This window comes from Haliotis asinina, chromosome 9 (assembly GCF_037392515.1).
Source record: "Haliotis asinina isolate JCU_RB_2024 chromosome 9, JCU_Hal_asi_v2, whole genome shotgun sequence".
Classification (NCBI taxonomy): domain Eukaryota; kingdom Metazoa; phylum Mollusca; class Gastropoda; order Lepetellida; family Haliotidae; genus Haliotis; species Haliotis asinina.
This window is the reverse complement of record NC_090288.1, coordinates 47,013,561-47,038,301: the sequence shown is the minus strand read 5'-3', so window position 1 is coordinate 47,038,301 and position 24,741 is coordinate 47,013,561. Positions and strand designations below refer to the sequence as shown.

The following is a 24,741-nucleotide window of genomic DNA, read 5'->3' as shown; positions in this document are numbered from 1 at the left end:
ACATCTCATATTAAGCAAGCCCTGCAAGCAACTAGAACGTGAACGCATAATAACGTCATCATGCGTATATAGCTACTTGTGTGACGGGGTCATTGTAACTCCTCATATTCGCGATATGGCTTAAATACCGTTGATGTGACAGTCTATTTTAACTTAATCTTAAAGGGACAGGTGCTTCAGGATTCAGAAAGTTGTATAACGATTTTATAACTGGATCACTTTTTCATAGACACAGCCTAACGACATCGTAGAATGGGTATTACACGTTCGTATGGTTATAGGAAGGATTATGTCACTTATAAGCATATTCTGTTACGTCTTCATTGTGTTCATTGTGGACAGAGGCAATTCGTGGACAAAGTCACTTGCCAAAGGGGATACCACACGTGTCACGTGTGCTTCGTTACTGGTAAAGGAACAATAAATTCATTCGCGGTGGCAACACTGAATGAATATTGATGAACGTTTCATTTAATGAATATTGATGAACGTTTCGTGTTGGAGACGATGGGGCTTAGTTGTATATTTCCAGTTAAAGAAGGTTCGACTCAGTCTTGAAATGATGACTAGAGAACGAACACGCAGAAACACAGCTGTTACCTTGAGACAACCGATACGGGAGTGTTTGCATACGCCTTTCATATGAAATATTGTAACCTTGTATGGCATTATCATGAAAACTTTAGCTTGAAAAGAACTTTTCGTGATGTCAGGTTTTATTGGCTTGACAATGGCGGATTCAATACAAAGCTTGTTCACTTACGAAACCAGTGTGGGGAGATGTAGATAAACTCTCCGTATCAGTGTGTTAATAGCACTGTTAGTGTTATAATGTCATTTGTTTATATTGAATTATTGTTCCCGTGCTCGCAGTTTACATGTAGTCATGTCATATCATCAGGGCGGCGTGTTTGCCTACATCACAAGTAAGCAGAGATAGAAGCTGAGATAAAGACTGAGGTATCCAGTATCTGTTCATCATACGCCCGAGCCTGTAGGGCTTTACAATTTCAATTGTAACGCATGTTAAGTTGCACCACCTTTAATACACATAAGACATGTATTAATCACGTGACTTCACCTGTCATATATGTTATTTTCTTCCTGGTTGCTGTGCACTGAGATCGTGTTGGATGCAGGGTGAACGTGTGCGCTGTGAGTAGTTTTATCATTGAACTAAGTGAGATCCATTGAAGATATTCTGATTAACGATATCTCAATAGTTATCCATGGCGCACTAAATGTTACTGAGAGGCATTAGTCTCAGCTTTAGGCTTATATTGCCTATAAGCGTGTTTGTATCATTGTTAACTATACATCTAGTCCCATATAATCACATCGTTGATCACAGCATATTATTGACAATATAGGATCATGTTTCATACCTTGTCACTGGTGTCTGTGAACTCAAACCTGAAGTCTTTCTTGAAACATGACACGCAAATGTAAACAGGATCTGTAGTGTATGACTGAACACACCCCACTGAATATGCACAGCAGAGACAGTTTCCTTGTTGTAAACCTTGTATAGAGCATTGTGTGTGCTTGTATGTGTGTGTGTGTCATCTCGTTGCTGAGGCAGCTGGTAATAGGAAAGAAATAGTTTCCCTTTACAGAGATACTTCACCTTTGAGTGAGTGAGTTAATATTTAACGTCACATCGGCAATATTTCGACCATATCGTGACGAGAACATTTAATACTGAAATAGAAGCTATGTATATCATAAAATCCCGTCATTAAAGGACAATAAAACGACTAGAATATCACAGTTACAATTTAAGACTAGAGGGCACAGTTAAAACGAATATCACTATTTGGACAAGACAATATAAAATGCGGGCTATATATCACCAACGACAGAAGGTAGATCACCATACTAGGGACCATGGCCTTCACGTCTGAGCTCCCTCAAATGCATATACACGAAAGCCTTGAACTGTCAAGTTTGTAGCATATGTTATGCTGTTTTTTTAAATTTATCTTTACTTCGTGTATTTATTTCTTCGATTAATGTCTATTCTATTAAAGTTTCGGCATTCACAACATCCTTTCGACATTTTGATGGTTTCCTCATTACTTAAATACATCTAATTATAAACACGAAAATGTGTTTGTTTGTGTGTTTGTTTGTTTGTTTGTGTGTGTGTGTGTGTGTGTGTGTGTGTGTGTGTGTGTGTGTGTGTAGGTGTGTGTGTATAGGCAACTTGAAGTAGAGAGTAAAAAGCCAGAGTCATGAGACGCTGAAAGCATTTCTAAAAGTGACTGAAGTATAGCGAAAGTCGTGATTAAGAAGTATAGTCCTCGTGCTGAATCATATTTCAAAGTCAACAGTTTCCTCTCAAACGTAAAATACATAGCCTTGAGTTAACATTGATTTCTGCAAACGTTTGTAGATGTTGATCGTGATACAAGTGCTCCAAGTTACTCGGAATGAATACAATGTATGGTCCTAGGTTATACTGATATTTCATTACTCAAGCCCCTTTGACCAAAAAGAAAAACATGTGGGGTTTCTGGGGGGTATGTCCCAATTATATAATTTTCTGAGGTTTGAAGGATTACACAAATGTGAAACTATTTATCAGAGGTTTGCGGAACATTCTGGATCATATATTTTGCAAGACATAATGCCACAACCCTGCAAGTAAGGGTGAAACTAATATTAATTGTCACCAGAAAACCAGAGGTGTTCTTGCCACTATTTCAATTTGCATCAGCAGGTATATGCACAGAAATTAATAATTTAAAACCTTAATGGTGATGTACAAAACTAAGTATTACTAATGGTCAAAAACGTTTTTCTTTACGGTAATAGGTTTCTTTATGATTCGGATGGGATATTTTTGTTTGGCAGTTGTTATTCGAATGTAATAAACAGCTGATAATGTTAACTCTCATTATCTAAGGGAACATTATTATAAATGGAATATCAGATTTTGTTTGTTTAATCTGTGTTTAATCCAACACGCATCATGAGTTTGTGGATGTGTGAATTGAAACGTATTAGAAATTCGTCACTATTCATCTTTTGTATGTTTTGTTTGTTTTATCCAGTCTGGGCATATTATCTCCTACGTAGGACTTACTGTCTCAGTCTATTCAACCGTTTGCAGTAAGTCCTACTGATACGTAGGACTTACGGACGTACTTAGTATCTGCTACGTAGGACTTAATATCTCATACGTAGGACCTGGTATCTCCTACGTACTACTTATTATATTGTGAAGTATGGTCATATACATGGGACTGATGCAGTGTCACTATGCAATGTTATTGTGTATAGCCGCTGTCATTTCTCAGTGAAAACAATGTACAATCATTGAACTTTGTAGTTCAAACATACCTTGAAATGTTATGAGATAAATTATGTATGATTGTTGTTTATTGCTGCAACTGCTCGTATTGACTCTTTGAAAATCACAATATCATATTTGATCCACTGAAGTCTGTAAACTTTTAATCAGGAAAATGACATCTGATGTTGTTTACCATTGGCTTGCAGGTCAAATATGTTTATACATCTCGTCAGACAGACCACATCTGATATGTTATCCATTTGCTTAACAGTTATGGAGTGACTTTCTCCTAGCAATCTTTCTGCCACTTTTCAGCTTTTGACATGCCTGTGCATTTCTTATCAGACAAATTACATCAGACCGCGCATACGAAATATATAGGCCTATTGGCATGCTATCAACTTATCGCCATAATTGCCTTCCTTGAATTTTATATTTTTATAAATGATGAGATTAACTATATGTATGTGACTGTGTAACTGCCATGTATGAACTTATACAGATTAATAAAGTATTGGTCCATTGCCACAGCTACCACCCTCCTTATACAGCATCCTTTGAACATAATTTTAAAGAGATCTTGGTCAATCTCCACGAACTGTGTTATGAAACTTGTACAATGTGGTAATGATTGCGCATACCCATGTGAATGTGCCTGTTATGCTGGAATAAACCAAAATGCAATGATGGAGTTTTGGGTATTCCCACAGACAGACAGACAGACAGACAGACAGACAGGGGTGTGGCTGAGACTGAAAATCATCTTGGAACTATTACGCTTCCGTAGCTTTGGAATAGAGTTGCATATTATGAATATTTCGAATTGGACTACTAAGAAACCGTTTCAATATCTGTTGCGAAAGACTGAATGGCTGAAGCTTTACAATTCAGATAGGTCTGTTTTTTATCAAGATTATGAACGTTTCCTGATTATTTTTTTACTTAGGTATACGGCATGGCTTTGTTCTGGATAGGACTGCTTGTGGCCTGTCTCCGTGTAGCTCTCACCGGTAAGGACTTTATTCACAGAATGTGAACGTGTAAATGTTACAAATATTTGTTAGCCGGTAGTAATAAGTAATAATGACTTTTAGTCGAGTTAAGGTGTCTTTTTTGAAACAGATGCCGAGTGTCACTGTGACACTGAGACTGCCTGTGCCGTGTTCCCCTCAACTCCCTGTAGCCAGGTGGGTGATCCAGACAGATGTGAGGAAGGATGGTTTGGTCCGAACTGTCAGAAACGTGAGTATGATTTAGAGTGTGAGTGTCATGTTAACAAGTGGGCGATGTTTGTGACACTGAATGTGTATGTATATTTCAGAAAACATCGCACTGAGGAGATCTTGTAATCAGACTAGCACTTTTGGGAATGATGTAGGCCGGCATGGAGCCGGAATTGGTGTAGACGGCATTGTCACCACAGATGCCGTGAACCAGCCATGTGCTCATACAGCCGAACAGTCAAATCCCACCTGGATTGTGCATCTGAACACTTCAGTCCCAGAGAAGATACAACACATCAGACTCTATATTCGTGAAGTGGGTGAGTACACCTGTTTGAAGAAGATATTAAAGGGTGACAAAGTCCGAAAAGTCTCTTTTGAACATCGTGGGATTGGAAATGTCGCCTTTCAAATGACAGCTTTTAATTGTTAGCTAAATTTGGAACTTGTTATTTAAATAAGATATTATGAGTCAGAATATTTATTATTGTATCGGATATGTGAGATACTATTGACGTGTTTACATAAGAATGGTTACTTTAAATAGATTTCATTAGTCGTATGTTGTATTCATGTTATGTTGCATCGATCAGGTGTTGCGTCATCAGTTTTAACGAGAGTATTTTGTGAATACCAGACATCCTCATACACGTTAAAAATCTAACACTTCACTTCAGTCAGCGCATTTTGTCAGCCACCAAATGCAACGACGTTCATGATGTGCCATTTGTGCTTTTACTGCAATGGTTGTTTCCCCCTGTTAAGGATGTCACCAATTTCTTGCAGTGATCAGTGTAAAAAGGAGTGAGTGAGTTAAGATTTTAAGTTACATCGGCTGTATCAAATATATCAAATTATATTTTGACAATCATAGAGGTAAAATATGAAAACTTGTTATCAAAGAACAGTATAACAACTAGACTATTACAGATAAATATTGTAAAGCTAGTAATGAAGTTTAAATCAGTTTAACCATGTATGACAGGAGAATATAACTAATTTTTTGGGTGTCTAAATTTTTGTTTAGATTGTAATTCATTAGTTTCTGTAGTGAGTGTGGTCAGGGTTAGGTAGCCGTCTGGCCCTACCAACTGCCGAAGAGGAGAATAATGAGCGAGATTTGCGCCGCGCCCAGCAATATTCCAGCTATATGGCGGCGGTCTGTAAATAATCGAGTCTGGACCATACAATCCAGTGATCAACAGTATTGGCATCGATCTGCACAATTAAGAACCGATCACATGCATCAATCAAGACAGCGTGCCTGAGCACCCGATCCTGTTATTCAATTCTTGCCACGTTAGTCGCCTTTTATGGCAAGCATGGGTTGCTGAAGGCCTTTTCTATCCCGGAGAATAACGATGACGGGAAAGAGCACATTTTCTAACTCAATGCCAGCAGCAGAAAGGAAAAAAATCACTCTCATACCAAGAGACGGTACAAGACAAGACTTCTTGTCATACAGATCCTGACAGAGGATATTAAAGACATAGCTATATGTAGGGTTTGACTGATCGGACTGTACTTTATCATATACGGTAAAGTTAGGTATCAGCTCATCAGCCTCGACGTAGAGGGTGTTAACCGGTGAAATTCTAAAGACGTAGTCTGAGACCTTGTTGGTGGACAGAATCTAAAATTTTAGGTTGCTTTTGCAGGCTTCACTATATGAAGGCTTCACTATGGGGCCATAATCAAGATTAGATACATTGATCAATATATGTGTAGAAAAGTAGTTTGATCCCATCCCCACTTAGAATTGGAAACGATTTTCAACATGTCAGGTACCTTCAGGCATCTACTTTCTAGATATTTGATATGTGGAAGTTAAATGGGAAAATGGTAAATTAGCCCTATGAACTTGGCCTCCTTGACAACTTAGATGGCAGTATCATTTAAAGATAGTTCTGGTCCTTATGCGGCTAATTTGTAGACAATTAGTGTTTCACTTAGAAAATCTAAAGCTGTTTTCAAGACACCATTTATATATTTTGTTTAAACAGAACTGCAGTTGCCTTTCAATTGTATCCATATTTTACCTCGACAGGTAATATGTAAATCAACAAAACGTGATCCACCAATCATTTGAAGCCTTTCATAACTTGTTGGGTCTAAAAAATATTAGCTAAACGTTTGCTCAAACTAAAATCATGTAAATTCTTTAAAATGGCATCGTATGCTTTCGCGAGATCACAGAATATCGATACTGCATGCTGTTTGTTGACTATAGCATTTCAAAAAGTATTCTAAACGTATGAAATATCAATGATTATGCGATGTTACCTGAAAGAACATTGAATATTTGATAAACGATTATTGTTTTCAAACTACTGTGTTAATCTATTACTTAACATTCAATCCATGGTTTTACTGACACAACTCGTTAAAGAGACTGGTCTGTAATCAGGCGAATCAGGATGACCCCGGCCTTTCTTTGGCATGGGGGCTACAATGGCAATACTTCATGAAGTTGGGAATCCCTGTAGGCCATTTGGTGCCAAATCATTTCCAGGCATGATTGAGACGAATGTTTCAGGAGCTAATATATCATCAGCCCCTGTCGCTGTATCATGAGTTTCCTGAAGGTTTGTATATAGCTCATGTGGTGAAAATAGTTCATTATAATCTTCACAATTTAAAATTAAATCTTTTCTCCTTTTGTTTCTGGTATTTCTGACGAACGCTTGGCGAGAATTTCACCAGGCCTATTGGCAATGTCAGTATTATCCGTCAATACATCGTTACCATCTTTCAGATGATAGACCGTATATTATGAGATTATGAGAGCAAATCCCTTTATGCTGAGATGACTGTGAAGAGCTTGCATCCATATCTAGCGATTATGGGGTGTCATGAACCTCTATGGGACATAAGGGATAGCTGTTCCGAAGATATCCAATGTTTCAGATATCCCGTATACATCAACCTTGTTAACTGTATATACGCAGCAAGCAGTGGTGTATCTATTCCCCTTATTTCAAATTGTTAGTACCTACGCCTAAACGTCGCACTCACTGCCATAAAGAAGTTGACTATCCACTGAACTTGTTTTTCCTTCATTATATTAGTGGAAGATGATCTGTTGAAAGAGTAATTTGTGATAAAGCCGATGACATATTAATATACGCAACACTTATTTAAGACAGTTTGCTCATTGAGAGACAAACTGACTATAAACATATTGTCCTTGGTTGACAATGAGGACTTCGGATGTTTGGAATGCTACCAGCTGGCAGCAGCGATACAGAGTTTTAATTTGGATAATTATATATACAGTTTCAGTGGATGGATATTTCTACCAAGGGTGGATGATATTTCAGCAGTTTGTGAATCTCAGGCTTCTTCAGATCCCTTACAGAATGTAATTTGTTTGTAAACTGCACGTGTACATAAGGAACCTTGGATTGTCTGCTATTTAGCTGTGTTCATGGATTGGGGTGGCAAATACCTAGACCTATATCACTTAAGCAGCTTATTTAGAACTCTCCAGTCTTATACACAACCCTGGTTAAATAGAGTCACACATTTCAGATCACCACTTTTTATGAACGTTCTGTCATAATAGCGTTTTAATCTCACCGATACTAATTCTAAAAGTACTTGTGCAGACTTTATGCTCTGACGAAAAAAATAGGCAATTTCAAATCGACGTCATAACAGAGTTGTTGGTACAGCATTTTCTAATCTCACCTGACTTGTGAGTCTCGGCGGATTACATTTAAATCAAGCTCTTTACAGACAAAAAAAAAATCAATTAACGACATATTATATATAACATAGCGTGCACCGTTATTGAACTTTTAGTAGTGAATAAACATTCAATACATTTGGTCCACTCTGGGCTCTGTAATAACCTTCTTGTGTTTTGACTACCTCCTTGTACATTCCTGTCAGATGTGATAAATATTCATGACAGTTTATTTTGTGATGGTACTATAAATTGGCAACTGCGATTATTTTCGTTTTATTCGTAGTATGTATGTTCTTTTAATTCATGGCTAGAATATCTCAAATTGCTGTGGGCTGAAGGGATGTTGTAGATCCAGCTGTGTCCACATGGTCACTAGTTTGGTCATCTACCTTTTGGTCTTTAGCGATCTACAGCTTGTTTTATATTGGCCGGTTAAGATGTTTTAAATTTCATTACTTGTTTTAAAATACATACCTGTGACAGTTGAATTGTTTCATTGTCCTTCGTTTACATGTGTTTTACTTTACTTATGATTATTATGAATATATGTTTTGATAAACTCACGATATGGCTGCGATACAGCAGCTGCTGATGTGACATGTGATTGACAGCCTCTTCATCCATTGCCACGCTCGAATGCAAACATTCCCTGAGTCATTATTCCGTATATGTATACTTCCTCATAACTGACATCAATATCAAACATTTCTCACAATGGATATCCTGCATCCTTGTTCTTCCAACTTAAAGATCACATATACTCTAGTAGGGTACAAATACAAAATTACTTGCTGATATCGCTATAAATGAAACCTCACCATTACAACTACTCATTTGGACCTATAATTAATTTAAATCGACCACTTTGTCAACAATGCACAATTCTCAGCCGCAAACGAAATTTCAACCAATCACAGGGGCGCGTCTAAGTGACGTAATTGTAGGTATAGAAATTAGGGTCTGTGCAGTATTCATCTACATTTCAGGGGTTAAGCTATTTCGTTTACAGGTTTGTGAAAAATGAAAGCTATATGTTATCACAATCTACTATCACTTAGTTTTGTCTCCTGCTTTGCTTAGTTTTCGAGTTACAACCCTTGTTTTCATAGACGATTCTGTCAAAATCACTTGGTGTCGATAGGTTGGAATCCGTGTTAGGTGGTATAAACCTACACGTTATTTGTCACCATTCACTTGATGCTCAGTTAATGAATTTATAACAGGTATAATTAGTGGTAACGCCATTTAGATTACCCGACAAAGGCCCCTATTGGGCATTTCTTGTGTCTGGATCGATCAAAGGATTAATCGATATCACGCTGATTGATTAATTAGTTTTATGCGCATTTAAATGGGGGATTTGTCAAAAGGTAGTGTTTATGTATGTACATTTACTAATCTATACTGAATACACTCTGTCGTATCTGTGTCTATGTAAAAACAACACCCTTCTTTCAAAGGATTAACCGCCAATATATTGATTGATTGCTCATTATTGGCTAACTAAATAACTTTTTCTAAAGAATGACGCACATTATGCAACTAGTTGCCAGGTGTGCTATGTTGGGTGACCAATGAAACTGTACAGGAATGTGAATCACGTTTTCGTATATTAGACTGTTAAAAGACACATCACTTGGGAAATCTGCAGATGAATAACATATCACTCGTTTTTGTGGTCGTTGATGGATACATTCCTCGAACAAGACAATAGCCTGACATTGCTCCTGTATTTGCATTTTGGTTTTCGTTAAGTTGTCGTAGCTTTCAACAGAATCATCGTTTTCGTCGTGAAGTGTAATGATGCAGATGACATACACTAGGGCGTCGTGCGAATTATGATTCATATAGGCAAACTATAAAATGTCTACATATTACATTCCTGTTATACATTCGCAGATCGCTTCTTTTTATTAACTTTCAAAATGCATACAAGTATGATTATAAAGTAATCGGGATTATGAGACCAAGTATAAAGACGTATATTGACAAGTGTCTACATACGGATGAGTGAACGTTACAAACCAAGTAAATTTAGCAAGTGAGGAAATTTATCGCGCTGTATTTTCACTTTGACACCGACCTCGCTTAGGTTATGTTACAGGTTGTGTCATGCAAAGTACTTTTGGTAATAATTCAAATACATATTAAACTACTAGTAGAATGTAGTTTTGATTTTCTAACTTGATGAAAACAAATCATAATCTCATTAATTCAAATGGATTTGACTTCACGATTTTAAAAAATGGCGACGCCCTGTCTTAGGATGAATGTTATTTAAGTTTGTTTTTTACCGACTTACAAAAGCAAAATTACTTTCTACTGGTAGTAAAATATGTTTTTTATTGATGGACAATAGGATTTTGCATGACATTGCTTATAACATAACAATTTCACTCTTGGAAGTGAGGTGGAGGTCAATATAATATTGCTTGCAATATAAATGTCACTTCGACCCCCACCTTGCTTCCTTGGAAGACGTCCTTATGTTAAAGGTCGTGTCATGCAAAATCCCTTTGGCCATGATTCAAATGCATATATATCTACTAGTAAAAAGTATTTTGGATTTTCTAACTTGATGAGAACAAATCATAATCTCAATAATTCTAATGGATTTTAGCCCGTGGCTTCACGATTTTCAAAAATCGCCCTGTTTGAGGATGAATGCTATTTAAGTTTGTTTTTACCTACATACAAAATCAAAATTACTTTCATCTGGTAGTAAAATATGTATTTTATTGATGGACATTAGGATTTTGCATGACATTGCTTATAACATAACAATTTCACTCTTGGAGCAGTCAATATACGGGGTCAATATAATATTACTGACGATAATATTGTCACTTCGACCACAACCTCGTTTCCGAGGTAGAAAGCGTTATATTCATGCAAATTCCCTTTAGTCGGCAATGTGTAGTAAACAGTCTTGATTTTTATAAATTCGATGAAACTTGAACTCCATTTTCTATCCTGGAAGCGTGGTAGGGGGCGAACTATCCGATTTAGTATATACCACAGGCTTCCACACCGCTCACTTCGCACACACTAACAACGAATTTAAGCACAAACTACGGGATCCGGTGGAAATCTGTGCATAGTGACACCATCACCCGACCCCAAGGGGCAATTGACGGCAACACAACAACTCGGCATGTCTTTGGTGACGTCGAGAAATCAACAAAATGCCGAGCTTCCTACACATTTTCTATACAACTTACTGAAAATCGTTCCTTCTATGACGTCACTGCAGGGTTACGTAACCAGTCTGCGGTTTCGTTTGCGGGCGAGAGAGAAGCAGACGGCTTTTTAGCAACTCTTAAGAGCTTGGTATTAATGAACCACAAGTTTTTTTGTTTTTTTTTTAAAAATGGTGTTCCGTTTATGACTAACCAGAAGTCTTTCATATGCAGTGATAAAAAGAGTACCAAGAAATTGAGTTTAGTGGTCCTTTAAATCATACATGTTGTTGATAAATGAGTATATCTATTCAAATATGGTAAAGTAGACGTAAATGAAGATCACAAATAAAAATCCATCATATTTATGAAACAAAATAGGTTGATTGTATGAACACCATTTACGCATATCTGTATGAACAGAGTGCTATAACAAAGCCGTCTAAAGTTATTGAATAATATCAATAAAGAAGCAAATGGCCAGCTCTAGAGCTCAGATATTAAACGAGGTGTGGGGTGTCTTTTAGTGAGTGTAGTGGGTATGTATGTGAGTGTGTTTGTGTATGTGTTGCTGGAGGAAATGTGATATACCTTATCTTTGAAATGTGGTTTCGAGGAAAAGTGTACGGTAAAAGAAATTATTACTGTAATGGATGAATAACGCCCCCTGGATTTCATTTAACGTTTGAAATCTTGTCATAAAAAACCCCCCAAAACATAGGAAAGAATAGTTAATATTTGATCCGACTTGCCTTTTGTCTTCGTCTCCAGTCAGTGTCCGACAACCAGCTAAATTATGAAATAAGATTTGATCTGAATATGCTACTCTATATCATGTTCTATATCCAAGCTTAGACAACAGAATTTGCGTTAATAATCTTTCCTTTCAGGTCATCTATATCCATTTAACATTTAACATACAGAACGCAATTATTACTTATGCTATTTTAAATTCATTTTGCAACAGTTCAGGAGAGAAGTAACGGCATGGAGATATTTGTGGGCAACCAGATGTGCTACAACTGGTCATCAACTGAACATCCTCCTCCTATAGCTAACGTCTTCTGCCGCCAGCCACTGACAGGAACCACTGTCAGTATACGGATACCTGGACAACAGAAATACCTTACTTTGTGTGAGGTGCAGATATTTGGTATGTCATGGAAGTGTCATGCTGTGATGGGGATGAAGGCTAAACAATTCAGTATGAGGAACAGATACATCTTTATTAACTACGAGGTCGAACATATCGGGGTTCATATTTTTTATACGACGCTCTAGGGCAAAATGTCACTTTGTCTTGGTAACGTGACGTCATGAACAATGCCATGACGTCACGGTTCTTCTGTGACGTTGCGGCGACGGCAGGTAGCCAGCCCAGGTTTGATTGTAGATTTGGGTTTATTTTCCACAGTTTAACGACTTCGGTAATAAACAGAATATTATATTCGTGCCCTTATCTGTGTGCCTAAATATCGGTACATCCCTCGCTCTCGTTCGGGAAATGCCAACAATGTCACTCGTGTCGTAAACTCAGGATGACATGGACACTCATATGATATCCTCTATAAACGGCGACCTGTATTTCTGTATGAAAGTAGATAGTATCACCATTTCCATTCCATTTCCATTGCTGTCGAAGTGAAGAAGACAAAACCTCATAAAATCAAAACCTGAAATAAATGTAACTATACGTGGGATTAATATTGCGTGGTATTGTACTTCTCGTACGTCATATTTAGAGAAAAGGTTCGAATTCCTGCTAAATGTCTCTTGAGCACTAGAGCTTGGACTTTGCTGCAATCTCTAATAGGGTAAATGTTACGTATGGTCAGTTTCATTAACGCATTTGAAAAATCCAAATCCAAATGCATCTGTGATATTTAGTTTGCAGTAACGGATGGTTTTCTGAAGAATGTGACAAACAGTGCCGGTGCCTTAACAGTACTGATGTATGTGACAAGATCACCGGTCACTGCTCTAGTGGATGTTTCCCAGGATACAATGGCTACAACTGTCAAACAGGTACAGTAGGAGAAACCAAAATCTCAGTTTCTCATTTTTCTAAGTATGTGTTTTCCATTTTGTAATGGTATGTCAGACGATGTCAGTGCATGTCCCCAAGGTCATATCAAGCTGTTTACAAAGAGGAAGGTAGAATTTACACTGAAATTTGAAGCTGAGGACACAGTCTGCTAAGTAAAATATATGCAAATGCAATAGGCATCATCCTAATTAACTCTCAAAGTAGGTGGTATGTGTCTGTTTGACAAAATGGACAGTATTTTCACTATAGAACATATGCAACGCGTGTCACACTTATCCAGATTTATGCAGGCACATAATTGTGATATCCTAGAGTGTATATTTGCACCAAATAGAATTCATGCATTTGTAAGACTTTGGGACATCTTATATTGTGTTGTGATATGGACAGTTGTCTCTGATTAGATGTCAGTACAAATCAGTATTGTTCATAACTGATTACTTATGTCTTCTTTCTGTACAGCATGTCCACATGGTACGTTTGGTAGTAACTGTGCCTCCCGGTGTGGAAACTGCCTCAATGGTGATATCTGTAACAAGGCCACAGGAGCCTGTCCTGGAGGATGTGCAGCAGGATGGGTCAGTGACGACTTGTGTAAAGAAGGTGAGTACACCGTTTGACCGGTCGGGTCCGATGGTGTCAACTCCGACTCCCAGTGTGGAAACTGCTTCAATGAGGACATCTGTAACGAGACCACCGGAACCTGTACTGAAGGGTATGCAGCAGGATGGATAAACATTACATGAACTCGGTGGGTCTGTATGAATCAAACTGAAACGTAGAAAATCTTGTTATTACTACGATAACACTGTAAAGACTTCTATGACAAGGCACACTGAGCCTGTACTCAAGGATGGACAGCAAGATGGATGAACAGTACATGTATGGAGGGTGGGTTTATATGATGATGCCGTAGTGATGTCAGCTGTAGTACGACAAACGGAACATGTCCTGGAGGATGTGTTTCGGGAAGGATGAATGGCGACTTAATATTTTGTTAAAGCTTGAGTACTGATACTTTCTTGAGAACGTTGCGTTAGAAGCAATGTAGATATTGGCTTTAAACAAATATGACAAAACAAAGAGAGATTTTGGGACAGCAGAGTAAACGAACACGTCTACACGGTATAATGTAAGTGAGGAATGCGTTCATAATACGAGTAAGTCATGTGCTCATTCTGCTAATGTGTTTGTACCATGTCCACATGGCGCGTATGCCATCAGCTGTACCTTTCTATGAGGAAACAGTTATTGAATGACTTCATTATACGTATGTGCTTACAGCATGTCCTGATGGTTTCTATGGTATCAACTGCTCCTCAAAATGTGGAAACTGTGTGGATGGTGTCAGTTGTAACAGGACAAACGGAATCTGTCCCAAAAGATGTGCAGCAGGGTGGCATAATAACGGCACGTGTGTGCTACGTGAGTAAGACTGACTTACATTGCACTTCAGATTCAGATGTATACAAGCTAGGTTATTGAAGTTTGAATCCATAACACATGTAGCTGTATTTTGTGGTCATTTCCAGTAGTTGTGGTCATTGCAACCAAACACAGCATTTAGTACAGTAATGTCACTGGTGCGAACTGCTGCCAACAACCACATCAAGAGAAACGTTTTGTTATTGATGACAGATTCATTCTTAGAATAGACATAATTTCACAACGTGAACGATATGATCATGCGCTGTCCTAACGTTCTGGGATTCCAACAATCAAATCCTGGACACCTAGGTTACAGGTACTGACTATCAAACGTGATGTTTGTACTTGCAATGATTTCACTTTTTTCTCATAGAGTCTGCCGCTGGAACGCATGGGAGTAATTGTACATCAGATTGTGGAGGTACGGATTTCAAGCCCTGTGGTATATAGAGCGGTGAGACGATGCAATAGAATTATACCAAATGGAATGGTTCGACTTACCAACGTTTAGTTTCTTTGTAATTCGTTAGTTTTGAAAAACATGCATTTGATTTAACACCTAATCTATGAGGATTAGGGAGTGAGAGAGTAAAGAGTCACATTGGCAATATTTCAGCCACCTAGAGTAACACTTTTGCAATAAGGTAAAGTTAAATTATAAAACCCCTCAGCTTAGGACACTAAAACAACTCGTATATCACAGATTTCAATCAATGTAAGCAAGTAATTAACACTACACTAACATAGATTTAACTATGGAAGACTATCCAAAATAAAAACAGACAATATTATTGCCAACAACCGACGTCAGATCACAGTGCCAGGGACCATGAGGACTTAAGTACTCTTGCTTCCTGCACGGATCCTAGATGGATTAATACCATCCCTTCAGCCGTCAGCAATCTAATTTACTAATCTAAACTACCAATCATTAAAATGCATGTGTCTACAGAAAATATTAATCAGAATTCATCGATGAATCGATTTTTCTTTAAACAACAACACTTAAATGAGAATTAACAGTAGTAAATAGTTTTCACACTGAAATATTTATCCCTGGAGATATGGAGAATTCAGTCCAGTCAAGCCGGGTATGTTTGACCGTGACTCTCTCGTCACAAGGAATACAAAATAGAGGATCTTCACTCTTTAACAAGTATTTGTGAGTATAACGGTCTATGTGACATCGTAGCATGAGGACCTTTACAAATCGGGACTAAAACCCCAAGAAGGTATAACCAATATAAGAAAGGTTTTATTGCATGTAATTTATTTTACCCACTTGGGTGTTCCACTTCTTCTGCATCCGGTTACGGATATAAGATCTCACGAAATGAGATGGAGTCACTGATTTGTTGAGTGCTGCCCTTGCAGCACGATCGGTCATTTTGTGGCAAAAAATGCCAACATTGCTAGGTAACCAACAGACGACGATGTCGTATTGGCCAGTAGCAATATCGTTATATAGTTCAATAATTTCGATTAAGAGTAGATGTTTACATCTTAAGGAAATAGCCTGTACTCAAAAAAATCTGAATAGAATATATATTGTTTATGTTTAGGGTGTCTTTGCCTGTATATAAGAACCGTTAATATGGAGTTCTGCTGTAAACACTGAGGTGTTATCCGGTATTCGAAAAGATATTATTCTGGATCCAATGACCACCCTTAGACCCATCTGTAAATAATATTTTGTAATTACTTGTTTTATATATGTTGGAATAGTCCAAAAATCCGCCATGTTGGTTCTGACGTCATCAAAAACTTGCTTGACCTCATTTCGCGGAAGTCAATGACCGTGGAAAACACTATGACGTGGTTGTCACAGTCGTGGGTGCATTTTTAGGTCAGACGCCTTGCAACCATGCAGATAGATCAACCGGTTTCATCCGGTTTCATGTCTTACCTATATAAAAAACTCTTTCATTTTGGATCATACATCAGTTTCATTCCTGAATACACATCACATCTAGGTCTCTCTCTCCCTCTTGAAAATGGAAGCCCTTCACCGTGATCATCTGAGGAAGAATTATTCTGGCCTCGTGCAAGCGATACAGAGAGTAGAAGAGGTGGTCGACAGACTGGTAGAATCTGGAGTGCTTGCCATCTTCATGAAAGCTGAGATTACTGAGAAACCACAGACGTCTTTTGATCGGGTCAGGAAACTCCTGCCCACATTACCTAGACGAGGCCCCCAAGCATACACCCTGTTCTGCAAAGCCCTGGAGGAATGCGGAGAGATACAGGCCATGGCATTGCTGGGACTAGAGACAGACAAGACCGAATATGAGGATGGTCGTTACCTATGTGCGGACAGTATCCCCCTCAAACCTCAAACACAGTTCCAAGTCTTGGCCTGTACAAATGAAACAGAGGCCTAGTCACACGGCACGGGCAGGATTTGTGTACTTGCTCGGAGGAGGTGCTAGGAAGTGTATTCAATGTGGCGTCATTCTCAAGAACTGGGAAGTCGATGATGATCCTTGGAGTGAACATGAAAAGTGGTCTCCAAACTGTCCGTACTTGGCCCTGGTAGGAGTCCCTCAAAAAGAGATGGCCCGATGCATCGTGTAATCATAGCTTTCGGCCGTGGGAGCCGTGCCAATTTACACTCATCAGAGGGGTACACAAAGTACGCAGTCTAGACTACCAGTTGTCCGACTTTCATTTTTGTGGAAGTCGCGGTGGCTGAGCGGGCTAGGCGGCTGACTTTGTGTGCTGGCGATTAGGTGCCTGACTCTGAGGGTGCGGGTTCGAATCCCGGATGGGACTCAACCGAAAAAAGTACTAGAATTTGTACTTTACTAAGAAAGTGAAATCCCAAATATGACATATGTTGCATTTGACCACTTTCTAAATGGCATCGTGTAATCATAGCTTTCGGCCGTGGGAGCCGTGCCAATTTACACTCATCAGAGGGGTACACAAAGTACGCAGTCTAGACTACCAGTTGTCCGACTTTCATTTTTGTGGAAGTCGCGGTGGCTGAGCGGGCTAGGCGGCTGACTTTGTGTGCTGGCGATTAGGTGCCTGACTCTGAGGGTGCGGGTTCGAATCCCGGATGGGACTCAACCGAAAAAAGTACTAGAATTTGTACTTTACTAAGAAAGTGAAATCCCAAATATGACATATGTTGCATTTGACCACTTTCTAAATGGCATCGTGTAATCATAGCTTTCGGCCGTGGGAGCCGTGCCAATTTACACTCATCAGAGGGGTACACAAAGTACGCAGTCTAGACTACCAGTTGTCCGACTTTCATTTTTGTGGAAGTCGCGGTGGCTGAGCGGGCTAGGCGGCTGACTTTGTGTGCTGGCGATTAGGTGCCTGACTCTGAGGGTGCGGGTTCGAATCCCGGATGGGACTCAACCGAAAAAAGTACTAGAATTTGTACTTTACTAAGAAAGTGAAATCCCAAATATGACATATGTTGCATTTGACCACTTTCTAAATGGCATCGTGTAATCATAGCTTTCGGCCGTGGGAGCCGTGCCAATTTACACTCATCAGAGGGGTACACAAAGTACGCAGTCTAGACTACCAGTTGTCCGACTTTCATTTTTGTGGAAGTCGCGGTGGCTGAGCGGGCTAGGCGGCTGACTTTGTGTGCTGGCGATTAGGTGCCTGACTCTGAGGGTGCGGGTTCGAATCCCGGATGGGACTCAACCGAAAAAAGTACTAGAATTTGTACTTTACTAAGAAAGTGAAATCCCAAATATGACATATGTTGCATTTGACCACTTTCTAAATGGCATCGTGTAATCATAGCTTTCGGCCGTGGGAGCCGTGCCAATTTACACTCATCAGAGGGGTACACAAAGTACGCAGTCTAGACTACCAGTTGTCCGACTTTCATTTTTGTGGAAGTCGCGGTGGCTGAGCGGGCTAGGCGGCTGACTTTGTGTGCTGGCGATTAGGTGCCTGACTCTGAGGGTGCGGGTTCGAATCCCGGATGGGACTCAACCGAAAAAAGTACTAGAATTTGTACTTTACTAAGAAAGTGAAATCCCAAATATGACATATGTTGCATTTGACCACTTTCTAAATGGCATCGTGTAATCATAGCTTTCGGCCGTGGGAGCCGTGCCAATTTACACTCATCAGAGGGGTACACAAAGTACGCAGTCTAGACTACCAGTTGTCCGACTTTCATTTTTGTGGAAGTCGCGGTGGCTGAGCGGGCTAGGCGGCTGACTTTGTGTGCTGGCGATTAGGTGCCTGACTCTGAGGGTGCGGGTTCGAATCCCGGATGGGACTCAACCGAAAAAAGTACTAGAATTTGTACTTTACTAAGAAAGTGAAATCCCAAATATGACATATGTTGCGTACCATGTACGATGGAGCCATAGTCAAGTTTTGATCGCACCAGTGATCGATGTAAGTGAAGGAGTCCAGCGCCTTCAGGCATTTACTTTTAAGAAATTTCATGTGTGGAAGAAAAGTGAAATGGGAATCGAAAATCAGACTCAAGAATTTGGCCGCCTTGACAACTCTGATGGGAGTACCATTCAACAACAGTTCTGGATCTTTACGCGGTTTATATGTACGGTTGAAATGTATACAAGTAGATATTGAGTTTGAAAATTTAAAGCCACCAAATATGTATTTTGTTTAAACACAGCTGCAATTGTTATGGGGGATTAGATTTGTATATGTTATTGTTATTATATATAGGACATGTCTAGTTTGATGAAATGAAAACCGGAATTTCAGATTAGTGCTAATCACCCCAAATGCACCTGAAACTGACATGCATGTGAATACTTTGTGTGTGATTTGTATTTTCAGTTGTAAACTGCATTCACAGTTGTGTATGTCTCTGACCCCTACAGAGGAGTGTTCCACCTGGGGAATCCCAGTGGCGGCTGTCCTTGGTGTGTTGCTGATCTGCACGGTGACTGGGGGAACACTATACATCAGACGGTAGTGTATTTTGCCTCACTAATTTAGTTAATACACTAAATGAATGAACTCAGGTTTATGCTTACTGTTTCCTTTGAACATCAAAAACGTCTTGATCTGTTCATCCTGTAAAGAAACTTTTGATTGGTGATAAATTACTAGAATTGGTGTTGAAGTATTGTAAAATCTTTGTCCTCATGAGAGGGTACGTACGTAGATTTTAACTAAAGCGCGCAGTTAAACCAGGTAACCAGTGCAAAACTTGTAGAGGTCTTGCTTTACTACATTAATGTATGTGTGAAATAATACCGAAAATAATCATTCACTTTGTTGTCTTCACTACTACAATATTTATACTTCATCCCATAACTAGATACATTTTGAATCGTTGACCCCCATCCATCCCCAATCCAAAGGAAATGCAAAAAAATGCTTCTAACTATTAACCACTGTCTCTTAAATTTGTTTTAGCTGTGATGTGGCTTCTTTTTACGTCAGATTACTGAAACAACTGGAGAGCTTGAAGACGAAGATGAGAGATGAACATTATGTGACACTTGATGAGAAGACAAAGACAACAGCCACAGAAAGTACATATGAACATATCGACAATGCAACGCCCTACTACAATACAGTCGATCATCTTCGGGATGAAAGTTGATGACTGGACCAAAATTCCAGCAAAAGAAAAGACATACGCACATACTGAAATGCATGCGGTATGTGGGGCTTAGAACAGTTTAAAGAATTCATTTGTATACCTGTAAAAAGTCTTGGTCTGTTTCTACCTTATCTATGCTCAATGTTAGGACCATGAAATACTCGTCACGACATCTTGATCTACCTTCATACCTACCCCGAAAAACGCCATGAATAGGATGTTTCTTTGTGATAATGATAATGGTTTGCTGAGAATTACTTTTCAGTAGTGGTTAGGAGATGTTAGGAGAATGCTTTGTATTTGTACTCTTGTTATGGAAACTGGCCATAATGCTGATGGACAGTGGTTGCAACCTGGGTAATATGTACTTGTAATGAACTCATAATGAGCTGAATAAAGTATTGAACAAGTCACCTTTCTTTAGACACTTTTTGAATAATCACATGGTCATTGCGTCTAGTGTGTTGAAGGTGATCATCTGGCCCATGATATAGGGCATTATAACCATGGAACTGGAGCCATTGTTATAAGAAAGGTCACTAGGGGCGTTATAACTAGTTTGGAAATATATACAGGTGCGTTATGGGCAGGGTAGTATTACAAAGAACGCGGATGTGTGTGCGCGTGCGCGTGCGCGTGCGCATTTGAGCGTGTGCGCGTGTGTTTGAGTCTTCCTGTCACCATCGTGCTAAAACATCTCATATTAAGCAAGCCCTGCAAGCAACTAGAACGTGAACGCATTATAACGTCATCATGCGTATATAGCTACTTGTGTGACGGGGTCATTGTAACTGCTCATATTCGCGATATGGCTTGAATACCGTTGATGTGACAGTCTATTTTAACTTAATCTTAAAGGTACAGGTGCTTCAGGATTCAGAAAGTTGCATAACGATTTTATAACTGGATCACTTTTTCATAGACACAGCCTAACGACATCGTAGAATGGGTATTACACGTTCGTATGGTTATAGGAAGGATTGTGTGACTTATAAGCATATTCTCTTACGTCTTCATTGTGTTCATTGTGGACAGAGGCAATTCGTGGACAAAGTCACTTGCCAAAGGGGATACCACACGTGTCACGTGTGCTTCGTTACTGGTAAAGGAACAATAAATTCATTCGCGGTGGCAACACTGAATGAATATTGATGAACGTTTCATTTAATGAATATTGATGAACGTTTCGTGTTGGAGACGATGGGGCTTAGTTGTATATTTCCAGTTAAAGAAGGTTCGACTCAGTCTTGAAATGATGACTAGAGAACGAACACGCAGAAACACAGCTGTTACCTTGAGACAACCGATACGGGAGTGTTTGCATACGCCTTTCATATGAAAAATTGTAACCTTGTATGGCATTATCATGAAAACTTTAGCTTGAAAAGAACTTTTCGTGATGTCAGGTTTTATTGGCGTGACAATGGCGGATTCAATACAAAGCTTGTTCACTTACGAAACCAGTGTGGGGAGATGTAGATAAACTCTCCGTATCAGTGTGTTAATAGTACTGTAAGTGTTATAATGTCATTTGTTTATGTTGAATTATTGTTCCTGTGCTCGCAGTTTACATCTAGTCATGTAATATCATCAGGGCGGCGTGTTTGCCTACATCACAAGTAAGCAGAGATAGAAGCTAAGATAAAGACAGAGGTATCCAGTATCTGTTCATCATACGAGCCTGTAGGGCTTTACAATTTCAATTGTAATGCATGTTAAGTTGCACCACCTTTAATACACTTAAGACATGTATTAATCACGTGACTTCACCTATCATATGTGTTATTTCCTTCCTGGTTGCTGTACACTGAGATCGTGTTGGATGCAGGGTGAACGTGTGCGCTGTGAGTAATTTTATCATTGAACTAAGTGAGATCCACTGAAGATATTCTGATTAACGATATCTCAATAATTACCCATGGCGCACTAAATGTTTCTGATAGACATTAGTCTCAGCTTTAGGTTCATATTGCCTGATGATTAGCGTGTTTGTATCATTGGTAACTATACATCTAGTTCCATATAACCACAGCGTTGATCACAGCGTATTATTGACAATATATGATCGTGTTTCATACCTTGTCACCGCTGTCTGTGAACTCAAAACTGAAGTCAGTCTTTAAACATGACACGCAAATGTAAACAGGATCTGTAGTGTATGGCTGACCCACCCACTGAATATGCACAGCAGAGACAGTTGCCTTGCTGTAAACCTTGTATACAGCAATGTGTGTGCTTTTAAACTGCAGTGAAGTGCCGTCTCGTTTCTGAGACAGCCCGTAATAGGGAAAGAAATACTTTCCCTTTACAGAGATAAACTTACCTTTGATTGAGTGAGCTACTATTTAACGTCACATTGGCAGGCAATATTTCAACCATATCGTGACAAGAACATTTAATACTGAATTGGAAGCCATGTACATCATAAAAACCCGTCATTAAAGGACAATAAAACGACTAGAATATCACAGGTACAATTTGAGGCTAGTGTGCAAAGTTAAAACTAATATCACTATTTGGACAAGACAATATAAAATGCGGGCTATATATCACCAACGACAGAAGGTAGATCACCATACTAGGGACCATGGCCTTTACGTCTGAGCTCCCTCAAATGCATATACACGAAAGCATTGAACTGTTACGTTTGTAGCATATATTATGCTGTTTTTAAAAAAATTATCTTAATTCATGTATTTATTTCTTCGATTAATGTCTATTCAATTAAATTTTCGGCAACTTGAAGTAGAGAGTAAAAAGCTAGAGTCACGAGAAGCTGAAAGCATTTCTAGAAGTGACTGAAGCATAGCGAAAGTAGTGATTAAGAAGTATAGTCCTCGTGCTGAATCATATTTCAAAGTCAACAGTTTCGAGTTTCCTCTCAAACGTAAAATACATATCCATGAGTTAACATTAATTTCTGCAAACGTTTTTAGATACTGATGATCGAGATACACGTGCTCATAGTGATACACGTATTTCCGCGGAATCAATACAATGTATGGTCCTAGGTTATACTGATATTTTATTAATCATATGTACAAGCCCCTTTGACCAAAAAGAAAAACATGTGGGGTTTCTGGGGGTATGTCCCAATTATATAATTTTCTGAGGTTTCAAGGATTACACACGTTTGAAACTATTTATCAGAGGTTTGCAGAACACTTTGGAACATATATTTCGCAAGACATAATGCCACAACCCTGCAAGTAATTAATAAGGGTGAAATTAATATCAGTTGTCACCAGAAAACCAGAGGTGTTCTTGCCATTCTTTCAATTTGCATCAGCAGGTATATGCACAGAAATTAATAATTTAAAACCTTAATGGTGATGTACAAAACTAAGTATTACTATTGGTCAAAAAGGTTTTTATTTACGGTAATAGCGTTTCTTTATGATTCGGATGGGATATTTTTGTTTGGCAGTTGTTATTCGAATGTAATAAACAGCTGATAATGTTAACTCTCATTATCTAAGGGAACATTATTATAAACGAAATATCAGATTTTGTTTGTTTCCTATGTGTTTAATCCAACACGCATCATGAGTTTGTGGATGTGTGAGTTTACAATTATTAGAAATTCGTCACTATTCATCTTATTCATCTGTATATTTTGTTTGCTTTATCGAGTCTGGACATAGTATCTCCTACGTAGGGCTTACTGTCTCGATCTATGCAACCATTTGCAGTAAGTCCTACTGATACGTAGGACTTACTGACTTACTTAGTATCTGCTACGTAGGACTTAATGTCTCCTACGTAGGACCTGGTATCTCCTACGTGTTACTTATTATATTGTGAAGTATGGTCATTAAGTTGAGAAATATTTGGCTATAGACTTTAAATAGAAGAAATTCAAGTCAGTGAGTATACATGGCACTGATGCAGTGTCTCTAAGCAGTGTTATTGTATTTAGCTCTCAGAAACTGTCATTTCTCAGTGAAAACAATGTACAATCACTGATAGGTAGTTCAAACATACCTTGAAATGTTATGAGATAAATTATGTATGATTGTTGTTTATTACTGCAAATGCTACTATTGACTCTCTGAAAATCACAATACCATATTTGATCCTTTGAATTCAAAGTCTGTAGAATTTTAATCAGGTAAATGACACCTGATGGTTGTTTTACCATTGGCTTGCAGGTGAAATATGTTTATACATCTCGTTAGATAGACCACATCTAATATAGTAGTCCATTGCTTAACAGTTATGGAGTGACTTTCTCCTATCAATCTTTCTGCCACTTTTCAGCTTTTGACATGCCTGTGCATTTCTAATCAGACAAATTACATCAGACCGTGCA

The 24,741-nt window shown here is 38.7% G+C and overlaps 2 protein-coding genes across 4 annotated transcripts in view; both read left to right on the top strand.

Moving 5' to 3' along the window:
• Positions 1 to 1,062: 1,062 nt before the first annotated feature.
• LOC137297041 (protein draper-like) lies at positions 1,063 to 20,842 on the top strand. Of its 2 annotated transcripts, none has more exons than XM_067828994.1 (11): positions 1,063 to 1,155; positions 4,245 to 4,308; positions 4,421 to 4,540; positions 4,620 to 4,841; positions 12,359 to 12,544; positions 13,279 to 13,416; positions 13,901 to 14,041; positions 14,723 to 14,863; positions 15,240 to 15,287; positions 19,699 to 19,789; positions 20,267 to 20,842. In XM_067828994.1, the coding sequence occupies exons 2-11, from the start codon at positions 4,254 to 4,256 to the stop codon at positions 20,427 to 20,429; spliced, it is 1,305 nt and encodes a 434-aa protein (XP_067685095.1). In that variant the 5' UTR covers positions 1,063 to 1,155; positions 4,245 to 4,253; the 3' UTR covers positions 20,430 to 20,842. The 2 variants fall into 2 exon arrangements, with proteins under 2 accessions (XP_067685095.1, XP_067685094.1); XM_067828993.1 differs by having other exon boundaries at positions 1,108 to 1,155; positions 20,240 to 20,836.
• A 1,388-nt stretch (positions 20,843 to 22,230) lies between these two features.
• The window catches only part of LOC137297039 (receptor-type tyrosine-protein phosphatase epsilon-like), a 46,708-nt gene continuing 44,197 nt past the window's right edge, over positions 22,231 to 24,741 (top strand). For both annotated transcript variants that reach the window (XM_067828988.1, XM_067828989.1), the window contains exon 1: positions 22,231 to 22,273. The gene's annotated coding sequence lies outside the window, so the exon portion shown is untranslated. The remainder of the gene's footprint in view (positions 22,274 to 24,741) is intronic.

Coding starts and splice junctions, on each gene's coding strand:
- LOC137297041 (XM_067828993.1), top strand. CDS start 4,254: ATGGCTTTGTTCTGGATAGGACTGCTTGTGGCCTGTCTCCGTGTAGCT. Junction 4,309..4,420: donor TCTCCGTGTAGCTCTCACCG/GTAAGGACTTTA, acceptor TTTTTGAAACAG/ATGCCGAGTGTCACTGTGAC. Junction 19,790..20,239: donor GGAACACTATACATCAGACG/GTAGTGTATTTT, acceptor AATTTGTTTTAG/CTGTGATGTGGCTTCTTTTT.